This window comes from Saccoglossus kowalevskii, chromosome 5, assembly GCF_978046115.1.
Source record: "Saccoglossus kowalevskii chromosome 5, keSacKowa6.1, whole genome shotgun sequence".
NCBI classification, from domain to species: Eukaryota; Metazoa; Hemichordata; class Enteropneusta; family Harrimaniidae; genus Saccoglossus; species Saccoglossus kowalevskii.
In genome coordinates this window covers 39,627,624-39,640,849 of record NC_140645.1, presented here as the reverse complement: position 1 = coordinate 39,640,849, position 13,226 = coordinate 39,627,624, and the positions used below count along the sequence as shown (strand labels likewise).

General features: G+C 33.0%; 1 protein-coding gene across 1 annotated transcript in view; it reads right to left on the bottom strand.

Moving 5' to 3' along the window:
• Positions 1-13,226, bottom strand: part of LOC100329037 (kielin130 protein) — a 138,295-nt gene that overhangs the window by 22,326 nt on the left and 102,743 nt on the right. Inside the window, exons 33-39 of the mRNA XM_085498999.1 lie at positions 11,794-11,887; positions 9,180-9,265; positions 5,354-5,527; positions 4,471-4,570; positions 3,389-3,483; positions 1,443-1,542; positions 756-847 (exon numbers count right to left, since the gene is read on the bottom strand). Of these exons, the coding sequence (XP_085355125.1) occupies positions 756-847; positions 1,443-1,542; positions 3,389-3,483; positions 4,471-4,570; positions 5,354-5,527; positions 9,180-9,265; positions 11,794-11,887 (741 nt within the window). The remainder of the gene's footprint in view (positions 1-755; positions 848-1,442; positions 1,543-3,388; positions 3,484-4,470; positions 4,571-5,353; positions 5,528-9,179; positions 9,266-11,793; positions 11,888-13,226) is intronic.

Below are 13,226 nucleotides of genomic sequence, written 5' to 3'. Positions count from 1 at the left end.
CTGAAAATTGATGCCAATTTTGTCTGTTAGCTCAGGGTTCATTCCTAGAATTATTGAAGAATTTTAAAAAAAGTGCATAAAAAATTTGGGCAAGAAAACCTGATGGTGAAAAGATAATAAGTATTTGTATACTTAAAAATGGGTTTAAAATTATAGGTTGTTGCATAAAAAAGTGTTGTCATAACAACAGGTTACATGACCAAGAGGAGTATAAATAATACAATATCACAATTCAATAATCTCCATTGTCGATCAGATAATATAACTATGATACTGTTTTGTCAAAGAGACAGCTTTTATAACAAAGAACATAATTACTCAATAAAGTGACTAATACCAGAGGTACATTACTTGGGGTTTGCAACTCGCATAGTACAGTATGGTGACATCATGTCAAGATCCCAATCAAGTCTCTTATCGTAGATAGCGAGACTGAGGCTATGACCTTCTGACATATATCAATGGTCAAGGTTTGTAATGAAAAAATAAAACTTTTTTTGCCACTATCATAGTGAAAAATGTAATACATCGAAAATGTACAGAAAATATAGTTCTCGTAATCCGTCATATCGTGGGCAGCTATTTTGATCCACCTGGACATCCCAGTATCCTAGTTACTTCGGGCATGTGCATTCGCATTTTTCTGAGTTGGAACGCTTATGCGAGAGCAAGATTGTAACGGAATCTTGGTATCATGTCACCGTAGTTGCAAACCCCAAGTAATGTACCTCTGGTAATATATATTTCTATCCTACCTTGCATGTACACAGGGCACATTTGTCTGCAACTGGAATGAAAGTATCACCATCTTCATGAAACCTGTTTTCAAACTGACAATCAGATGGACCTGAAATAAACAGTTAAAAAAAACATGTAGCTATGGTAGAGTCAAAATTTGTTAAGGTATTCAGTATATTTAATCCCACAAGTAGCTGTGGTAATTTGTATTTGCTTCTTCTTATCACCTCTTCACAAAAGCTGAACAGCATGAAAACACTTTCAAGATTTTGAATCTGAAAGAAAAGTTCAATTTCTTATTAAGTTGCCAAAAAATGGCAATACCTCTTGCTCAATTTTAAAATTTTCATTTAACTTGAGGCAGCAGCACCATCATAACTCTATTACTGTACATACTTGGGTCACTGTTAATAATGTACAAGTATAATAGTTTAATTCATCATTTTAATTAAAAGTATTTTTACTTAAAAGTATTATTTTTCCCCTCTTTTGTAGTTCTTAGTTATTTTCCTATTTTTTTATTCTTGTTTATTTTTATGTGTCGATTTTCATCCATTCCAATGGATGTTAAGTGATTAAAGATTATTATTATTTTCATGATATTGAATTAATATTAAGAATTTGTCCTGCTTTTAAAATTGTTGTATTCTTTATTACTAGTTAACCATGTCATGTTCTTAAGCTGAGAGTTGCTTGTTACTAACCTGCACATACTGAACAGCACATATCAGGTTTCTTGATCCACATATCACTTGCACAGTCAAAGCGAACACACTTTTCTACTTCACATGTTATATGACCATTCTGGAATGACAAAAAATCAATGTCACAATCCATTGATGGAGTAACACTGTAAATGCACACCCAACAGAGCCATACAATTTAAAATTGTAGAATGATTTTTTTTTAAATATCATAATATACAATTATTGTCAATAACATTTGTATCTACTGATATAGCTGAATTTACACATGAAGACACACATCTAAGTCTTGACTTTGTAACAACTTTAAACAAGATTTGTCAGAAGTATACAGAGTACCCACAGAGTACAGAACTTTCTTGAACAAAATCAAGTATGAAAATAAATAACAAGCAGCCTCTCGGCTGAGATAGCTCCACTGTTGGCAATGCCCATTTCAATTAAAGAACAGAAGATATCATTAGAAAATGAAAAATATGCATAGTATCAATGCAATGGGACTTGCTGTTTTCAACAAGAATTCAAAAATATAATTTTTAACCATAAATGATTGTGGTTTTTAACAAGAAGAAAATATCACTTTTTACCAAAAATGACAAAAATATTCATCAAAATTAGAGAATTGAAGATATCATCATGAAATGAACAAATTTGAAAGTGGTCCATATGTAGTATCTATATATGTAATATCAAAGCAATTGGACTTGTCGTTTTTAACAAGAAGTCGAAAATATCACTTTTTACCAAAAATGACAAAAATATTTACCAAAATTAGAGAATTAGAGATATCATTACAAAATGAACAAATCTGAGGGAGGTCGACATGTAGTACCTATATATGTAATATCAAAGCAATTGGACTTGCAGTTTTTAACAAGAAATTGAAAATATCACTTTTTACCAAAAATGACAAAAATATTCACCAAAATTAGAAAATTAAAGATATCATCATGAAATGAACAAATTTGAGAGTGGTCCACATGTAGTACCTATATATGTAATATCAAAGCAATTGGACTTGTGGTTTTTAACAAGAAGTCGAAAATGTCACTTTTTACCAAAAATGACAAAAATATTCACCAAAATTAGAAAATTAAAGATATCATTACAAAATGAATAAATCTGAGAGAGATTCACATGTAGTACCTATATATGTAATATCAAAGCAATTGGACTTGTGGTTTTTAACAAGAAGTTGAAAATATCACTTTTTACCAAAAATGACAAAAATATTCACCAAAATTAGAAAATTAAAGATATCATTACAAAATGAATAAATCTGAGGGAGATTCACATGTAGTACCTAATATATGTAATATCAAAGCAATTGGACTTGCAGTTTTTAACAAGAAGTCGAAAATATCACTTTTTACCAAAAATGACAAAAATATTCACCAAAGTTAAAGAATTGAAGATATCATTACAAAATGACCAAATCTGAGAGAGATACACATGTAGTACCTATATATGTAATATCAAAGCAATTGGACTTGCGGTTTTTAACAAGAAGTCGAAAGTATCACTTTTTACCAAAAATTACAAAAATATTCGCCAAAATTAGAGAATTGAAGATATGATCATGAAATGAACAAATCTGAGAGAGGTCTACCCAAGGTACATATACACCAAGTATCAAAGCATTCAGGCTTGTAGTTTTCAAGAAGAAGTCGAAAAAGTAAAACATTTACACGAATGATGGATGCTGGACACCGGACGACGCCGGACAATCACTCATATGATAAGCTCCGCTCGACAAAGTCGACAACGGAGCTAAAAAGGTCACCAGTCAGCATTTTGGGTTAAATTACAATGCAGACATGCATCAAAACCATTATCTGTAAGTTTGAATAAATTCCACAATGCCTGAGAAATCACTTGACTTGTTCAAATATTTGTTGTGACTAAAATGGCCACCAGTTTGTATATGTTAAATAAGACTTACTTACCATACAAACACAATGTGTACATGGATTTAGATGAAAATTGCTACCATTTTGATAAACAGTGCCATTATTCTCACATTCTGACTCCAATGATTCACCTATAAAACAAGACAGACAATGTAATAGACTGTTCACTAATGTTTGTGAGAGCTGCACAGTCATGTGCGTACCAGAAACTCAGAGTGAATGTCAATCATTCACAATAACAATAAGAATATTTGTAATAAATACAATATTTCACAACATATTTTGAAATTACCCAACTGAGAGTTTTTTAATATGCCATGATTTGAGAACTTTGTCTAAAAATGTTCCTATTTGGCTTTCTTGCTACAGAAAAATAGATACAACTTATACAAAACTAAGTTGGATTACCCACTCACGTTTCACTAATGTTTAATCCTACTTGCTTTCAAGATTATTATCTGATATATATATATATATCTGAAATGTTCCCATAAACGATAACTTCAAGAAATTTGAAACAAAAATACTATCTCAATATTGTAAATAAAAAATTGCAATTTCCAAATAACATACTCCCACAATAGTGGATCAAAGAAAGGGAATTTCAAACAAACTTACTCCTTCAATTGTGAAGCAAAGAAATGAGATTTCAAACAAGCATACTCCCTCAATTGTGGAGCAAAGAAATGAAATTTCGAACAAACATACTCCCTCAATTGTGGAGCAGAGAAATGAGATTTCAAACAAGCATACTCGCTCAATTGTGGAGCAAAGAAATGAAATTTCGAACAAACATACTCCCCCAATCATGAAACAAAGAAAGAAAATTGCAAGCATACTCCCACAATTGTGTATGTCTAAAAACATTTCAGTTATTGTAATATACTATAAATCCATTAATTATTCACTGGGTTTAATTTTGCTATTTTCACTGATAAGTAAAATTTGATAAATTAAATCTATGTGAACATGCAAAATAAGAATAAAACTCATTGTTTCCTTGACAAATTCATGGAATTAAAAAATATTATTGAATATGCTCAAAACATTAAATGTCAGTGAAAATAAATGGTTTTACAGTATTATTCTCTTCCCAAAACCCTGCGGAATGTACAAACCTCTGCATACTGGACAACATGATCCAATCTTTACCATAACTTGCTCAGGAGGACATAATGGTTGTTGGCATGATATTGGCATGCACAAGAAGAGACCATCCTATCAATATGAATAAAACAGAAGTTATAATCCAGTATTTACTGAGTTGCAGTTAATGCCATGAAAATATACAAGCATTTGTTTTCTTGGATAAGTTATAACTCAACATAGGTGTGTTATTAATAATCAATCATATCAATGGAACAGACACCAATAACAATGTTCGAAATTTCTCAAATTCCAGCCCTGCCTGGAAGATACAAGCTTTTCATTAAAGATTATTTTAAAATACTTTCATTCCAAGTAAACACCATGAGAGCCCAACATTATGCTGACACACAAAACTATTTCAAACTATTGCATTCTTTGATTCACAATTTCTGTATCAGCCATCATAGGATATAGTGTTCAATCTTATAATATTATTTAGTAAAATTTCAATTTAAAAAAATTGCAATTGAAGTAGGCCATGAAAACATTTTACCATCCCACCGGCATTAACCAGCCAGACTGAAATGTTACTATAATAGTCTTGGGCATATGAGAACAGTGATTTCAAACACTGCTAATTAAAATTAACTATTAATGATACATGTACATGTATGTAGTGACATTAATTTAAGATTTAATTGGTATAATTAATATCTTCTATGGTGACAGATGGTGATATCATATTTTGTTAGCTATTGTTCCATTTTCAAGTGTTGAATTATTATTTTATTTTCAGCGAAAACTATAATCACAGCATAAAATTCTGTGATTAGCAGAAATTATAACAACACACACAAATGGCACAAATCTAGAGAGTTGCAGCAATTGATTCTTGAATTTAAAGATACATACATCACACTGGCACTCCATGCATTGGTCATCGTAGGGTTTGAAAACTGCCCCATCATCGTATAGCACACCCTCAAATTCACATCCAGGACAAGCTTTACAACACTGTCCAGGAATCTCTATCATGTTGTCACATGGTGCTGGACAAAACACAGTTCTACATTTGATGCTTGTATCCTGGCAACGAAAAAGAGAACAAACAATCTATAATGACAACCAAAGATTAACGTAACACTGTATCAAGTTATTTATGATTATCATTGTATTTATCTGAAAGATCGGCCACAGTAACAGATCACCATGGCGAAGTTTCAGCATTTGGTTGACTTTTGGTGTCGAAAAAAAAAATATCAGAAAAAAACTAAAAAAACACAGTAGTAAAAATAATTATTGTATTGTTCAAGTGTGAGAATTAGTAAGAATACAAACTGACAGGCTTAGCGAGAATTTCATGCACACACATTTTTGGGCCAGCAACTAAAACTAATCTCAGTATTGCTAATAATATGAAGTTGCAGTACATAGATCAACCAAAGACATTTCTATTGTCTTTGGATCAACACAGACAATTTATTATACAATTCCTGAACACAAGGGAGAAACACCTCATAGTAGTAGTATAATTATAGATATATTGTATTTTATTTTTGTATGTTTTCATTGCTAATGAATCTTATAATTTGTTAATGTGAGGTTGTAATTTATGTCCACTTTTTTTGACATTCAATTTGTTTTTATTGCTTTGTAGTTGATAGTGACCCTACTGCAGCACTTACCGAAATCAAAATAGCTATGCAACTCATCAAAACGAAATGAGATACACGGTGGTCATGAAGATTTGCCAAAAATATAGTTGTGACATCAAATTCGATTTGAACAAGCTCATCATTATAATAACTTAGATACAATAAAAAATTAACCGTGAACTTCAGGCATGTTTGGAAGTTATGCACAACATTATAACTTGTGGCCAAAAGCATAAGACTTGTCGTGAAGTATTGCTAGACAATTTGCTTTCATGCACATGGTTTCATTAAAATAAATAAAATAACTAAGACAAGTCATAATTCATTTGTGAAATTTCCAATTTCATTAACCAGGTACACCCAGTTATTTTCAAATTTGAAATTGAATCCAGAAATTTAGCTGTTAGGTTGAGATCAAATTTTGGTTTAAATGGTCTCATCATCAAATGGTTTGAGTCGTATTTGAGTAACCGCATTCAAAAAGTGAAAATTGGAAATGTATTTTCTGATATGACGTCTATATTAGAAACCGGTGTTCCACAGGGCTCCGTCTTAGGGCCATTATTGTTCTCAATGTACATGCGTCCATTGGGCGAGTTATTGCGACGTCACGGCGTAAAATATCATTTTTACGCCGATGACACACAGATTTATTTATCGGTTTCTGAAGATGATCAAATTCGCGCCCGGGTGATACTTCAGACATGTATTCAAGACGTTAGCGATTGGATGTCTTGTAATTTCCTACTTTTGAATGTGTCGAAAACTGAATTTGTGTGCATGTCGTCTCAGAGATTCTCACAAGACTCGTGTCCTTTGTCTAGTATCGCAATTGGTGAAGAATTGGTTAGTGCTTCGTCAAGTGCTAGAAACTTAGGTGTCTTGTTTGATTCGCAGCTATCTATGGAAACACACATTTCTACTATTTGTAGATCTGGATATTCCCATCTAAGAAATATTAATCGTATTCGTAAATCATTATCCCAATCTGATACTGAAAAGTTGGTACATGCATTCATATCTTCTCGCTTAGACAGCTGTAATTCATTATTGTCTGGTCTCCCTGTAACTAAGATAAAACCTCTTATTCGTGTACAAAATGCAGCAGCCCGCCTTGTCACTCGTGCTCGAAAATATGACCACATTACAGACATTTTTATTAAACTTCATTGGTTACCAGTTGTACAAAGAATCAATTTCAAATTACTTTTACTAGTGTATAAATCTTTGTATGGTTTTGCCCCAAATTATCTATGTGAATTAATCGAATTTTATGTACCTAGTCGTAGTTTAAGATCTGAATCAAAGTTTCTTATTAAAACTCGTCAGGTGTGTAGTAAAAAGTCCAAGGTGTTATACAAAGACCGTGCTTTTGAAAATTTAGGTCCTAAACTTTTTAATGAATTACCTCTGTCTGTTCGTTCTAGTCCTTCAGTAGACATTTTTAAATCCAGACTGAAAACGCACTTATTTAAATGTGCTTTTAATATTTGACTGATTGTTTATTGTATCAGCGCCTTTGATCTTCATATGTTGGAATTGTTGCGCTTAATTAAATAAAGTTATTATTATTATTATTATTATTATCCGTACAGTAGACTTGTCATGAAGTATTGCTAGACAATTTGCTTCCATGCACATGGTTTCATTAAAATAAATAAAATAACTAAGACAAGTCATAATTCATTTGTGAAATTTCCAATTTCATTAACCAGGTACACCCAGTTATTTTCAAATTTGAAATTGAATCCAGAAATTTAGCTGTTATCCATACAGTAGACTTGTCATGAAGTATTGCTAGACAATTTGCTTCCATGCACATGGTTTCATTAAAATAAATAAAATAACTAAGACAAGTCATAATTCATTTGTGAAATTTCCAATTTCATTAACCAGGTACACCCAGTTATTTTCAAATTTGAAATTGAATCCAGAAATTTAGCTGTTATCCGTACAGTAGACTTGTCATGAAGTATTGCTAGACAATTTGCTTCCATGCACATGGTTTCATTAAAATAAATAAAATAACTAAGACAAGTCATAATTCATTTGTGAAATTTCCAATTTCATTAACCAGGTACACCCAGTTATTTTCAAATTTGAAATTGAATCCAGAAATTTAGCTGTTATCCGTACAGTAGACTTGTCATGAAGTATTGCTAGACAATTTGCTTCCATGCACATGGTTTCATTAAAATAAATAAAATAACTAAGACAAGTCATAATTCATTTGTGAAATTTCCAATTTCATTAACCAGGTACACCCAGTTATTTTCAAATTTGAAATTGAATCCAGAAATTTAGCTGTTATCCGTACAGTAGACTTGTCTTTGCATTATACAGTCTAGCAACAATTATTTCACAAATATGGTTGTGTTTTTTCAATGTTTGAATGTGACATAAACATATGATACACAATTTGCACATTGTCACACGCAACGTAATATTACCGTAATTGGTATAGTACATGTGTGATGGTTCAAATACCAAAATGGCAACAGTAACATAAAGACTTCCCTGGCGGCGATGATAACATACAAACACGGAGCCAACAGATGAGGTTTCCACTGGTACTGGTATTATTATACTCTGCAAACATCAAGTACAATAACGCGGTAAAACTCCACTACTCCAATAACTAAATACTTAAACTCCAAAACAATTCAACGAGATCTCCGATCTGAACTCAGTGCTGAACAACTCCCCTATATATATCCCACTGTCTATAAATAGACCATTACATCAGCGTACATAATGAGTCTAGAACTTACTACAAATTTCTAGAATGTTCCATTACCTTCTATTGCCTTCTACAGTGTCCTATTACCTATTCAATCAACATCTAAAATTCCACCCAGACACAGTACGGTTCTAGAACATTCTCAGTCACACGGAAGTGGTAAACAAGTTGTATGCGACACACATGAAGAAGATCTTCAAACACTTTTTTACAGTTATACAAATGGGTGAATTCTAATCTTGTTGGTTATTATGTATAATAATGATTTTTTATTTACAAATAAATTCAACAATTATACACTACCAATTATTATTTTTTGAATAAGTTACAAAAATATACTCACATCACAAACACATGTAGTACAGGGATCCTCTTGTTTAGTCCAGGTATGGCCATGATGGTACGCAATACCAGTATCATCAACACAGTCTTCAAACAAATAATTTATGTAATAGACATTAATTTGTATTGTTCACATCATTTACACTTACAGACAGAGAGTGCATATGAAAATGAATAACACTGAGGAGGACAGTTAAAGGGGAGCAGAGGTGTGGCTTTTGACACTCTGAACATGAAATTTGAGATCTATGAATGAATTCTGTCGATAAAAACAACTTGTGAAGCAGACGACAAACTTCCGCTTTTCCTGGCGTTATTTCGCCTCTAGAGGGCCAGTCAGATGATGTCATCAGTAAACACTGATAATTGATACCATTCATGCTCGTACGTCAATCCCATAGAAATGCTACTATGAAAGACCTTGTTAACTGACAACTTAAAAGTTGAAACATGGAGAGGTGTTGTGTTATGAATGCCATAACGATTCATGTTATGTTTCTCGAAATCCCAAATAAAAATTCACGTTGCTGGTTGCGAGAAATCGGCGGAAGAACTAACCTGAAAGTGAAGACACGTACACGTCTAGCTATAGTAAACAGTGAGTAAATAATTATTGTACGAGTTAAAATTAAATGAGAAATATGCTAATATCACTTGAACCACAGTACTCATTTTGCCCAACTTCCCACTTTTTAAACGATCGCTTAATTTCCGACCTCACTGTATTTTCCAACCGGAAAACGACTACATTTTTACCGTTTTTTTTCTCTCGCTCGCTTATCGAAAACACCGACCGCTTGCCCAAACACTGGTCACCGGCACAGGGGTAGTCAAAATGTTTGGGTATATACAACGAGTGTTAACTATTATAAATTCTGAACGGCTCTTCAAATCTATACCACTCTGTATCATCGCCGTCAAAAATTCAAATATATTTAGTTTTTAACTATCTTTAATTATATGCACGCAATTTGATCCTTTGACCTAGATTTGATTGGGATGGAATATTTTATTTTAAACAATATTCTGACGTTACTTACTGCCCCAAAAATGTTTCAACACAATTGCGGTTAGCCCTGAGTACAGTCCTGTAGGTTGGCCTCCTTCCGCTGATCATTCGGCCCCCACAGTCCTGAGAAGTCGCATAGACCGGGGATTCGACACCCGCCTACAAATTTATGGCGGAGAACCGTTCTGCAGTTTACATGATTGTAACCAGCTAAAACATCTATCGATCAAATCAAGCGATCACAAATGCCCTTTTTGTGGCCGAAAAACGAACCTACAGCACTGGAACGTTGGCAAAAACTAGTTTTACGCAACGAAACGTTTTGTTTATAAATACGTCAAGAAGAAGATGGCGGCGTATACTTTCGGTTGACGTTGGAAAATGTCGATTTGATCGACTAGAGTGGGAAATCTTATGTAATTTCACTTCCAGTTAAGGCATTCAGAATAGTTAGACGTGACGACCTGCTTATTTTTTAACTGCAAAGCTGAATGCCTCTTAAATCGCCCAATACATTCCTTCACAATAGTGTCGAATCCCTGCTCTATGCGACTTCTCAGGACTGTGGGGCCGACTGATCAGCGGAAGGAGGCCAACCTACAGGACTGTACTCAGGGCTAAATTGCGGTATGACTGTCCGATTTACAAGAACATCGGGTAATATATTAATAACCATTCTCACAAATCGCTAGCTTAGGAGAGAGTAGGAAATCAAACAGCCGCAGGTCGCCCGCTTTTTATGCATAGATTATCATTTCATGACGCCGTCTAACCGCGGTCGGGTACGAAAAGCTCGAACAGCAATTCACATAAATTGTCAAGACAATGAATGAACAGAAAGGACTGGGAAATTAAAAAGCTTATATTGCCACAAAGTTAAATAAATTTGGCTGCATCAAAAGCTTGGAAACTAGTTATAATATTTTGCAAAAGACTGAGTGATCAACGACATCATTTTGGGACGCAATAGAACTTTAAGTACTTCATTGCATAACTTACTGCGCGGCGATGCTGACATCAAGTGTGTGTTGACCGAAGTTTGACCCCCGAGTCACGCACTGAACAGGCGCGTTATCTTAGCAATCTTTTTCTTTCATGCTCCGCGCGTCGATCTTGTAAAATTGTTATTAGTTCTGACGGTGCTGTACGCAAACTTGTATTTTTTGAGGAAAAGCGGAAGTTTGTCGTCTGCTTCACAGTCCGTTTTATACCCGATATTTAGGGCATTTCGCAGCACATACAAGTTGTTTTTATCGACAGAATTCATTCATAGATCTCAAATTTCATGTACAGAGTATCAAAAGCCACACCTCTGCTCCCCTTTAATTTGATAAAGAATGTAGGCTGAAAGTGAGATGTGCTGAGAGTTATGTAAGTAAGATTTTGGAAGAAGAAATAAAAGCAAATGAAATTTGAAACTTAAAGAGAAGTGGAAGGAAGAGAAGATGGGATAGAGTCAGGAAAGTATGCAAGAAATAAAATGGGAGGACAGATGAGAAAGGAACAACATGGAGTGAATGATGGGAGAGGATTGAGAAGAGAAAAAAGGAGGGATGAAAAGTATGGTTAGCTAATTGGAAAGAAGAAATAATGATGAAAGGCTTACCTAGACATTTAGGACAACATTCCCCATCTAAAATAATAGAGTTACTACAGCTATTTTCAGTACAATTAATAACTTCGCATGTAACATTACCGGTCTGAAAGTAAACATAAAACCGCAATATAAACTGTACAGCCTTCAACGGTATCATACGCTTAATGAAGAGCCATTTTTTTTACCTGCTAAGAATCATTATTTAAAGTTACTGGCTTATATAGACCATCAAATTAGATGCAAAATAAGACCACCCATAAGCCATCAATCAAAGAAAGAACTCCTGTGTACTGCGAGTATTGAAGACACATTAAAAATTAAATTCAAAATTACTTGTACATGAGATATTGATGGAAAAGCTGAAAACTAATTATGTAAATCAGGTAACTAATATGAACAGAACAGAACAACAAAATTATGAATTATTATGCTAATTAGAGAATTAATATGAACAAATTTTAACCCAAAATTAATCAGGCCTGTCTATTGTCCTAGAGCATTTATGTACCAAATTTTATTCAAATGTGATGATCAGTAATTGAGATATCAGTGTTAATTAACTATGTTAATTAGGTGATTAATAACCATAAATATTTACCAAAAACTAATTGCGTCTCTGCATAATTCTCTTTAAAAGTTTCATTAAAATCCAATTTGTGGTTCTTTATATATCAGTGGAACATTATGCAAATTAAGTAATTAATATTCAATTAAAACTAATCAGGTCTCTGCATAGTCCTAGAAGATCTATGTAGCAAGTTTCATTGAAATTTAATTATTAGTACTTGAAATATCAGGCAAAAAGCTGAAAATTATCTAAGGTAATTAATATGCACAAATATTTACCCAAAAATTAATCAGAGGTCTGCACAGTCCTTAAGTAACTATGTACTAAGTGTCATTGAATTGTGATGATTACAACATGAAATATCAAAAGCTGAAATTTAATTAATTATGCAAATTAGGTAATTAATATCTACTGATATTACCCTAAAAACTATCAGGTCTGTGCAATGTACTATGATATTTATGTACCAAGTTTCATTAAAATGTGATGATTACTACTTGAAATATTAAAAGCTGAAAATTAATTAATTATGCAAATTAGGTTATTAATATGTACTGATATTACCCTAAAAACTATCAGGTTTGTGCAGTGTCCTATGACATCTATGTACCAAGTTTTATTGAAATGTGATGATTAGTACTTGAGATACCAGTGGAAAAGCCGAAAATTGATTAATCATTATGCAAATTAGGTAATTAATATTGCACAGATTTGTACCCAAAACTAATCAAATCTGCGCATTAATTTGGAGCATCTATGTGCCAAGTTTCATCAAAATCCAATGAGTGGTTCTTTATCATTGGAACAGTCATGAAACATCTAAAAATCAGCTAGTTATCATGCAAATTAGGTAATTAATATGCATGGATTTTTA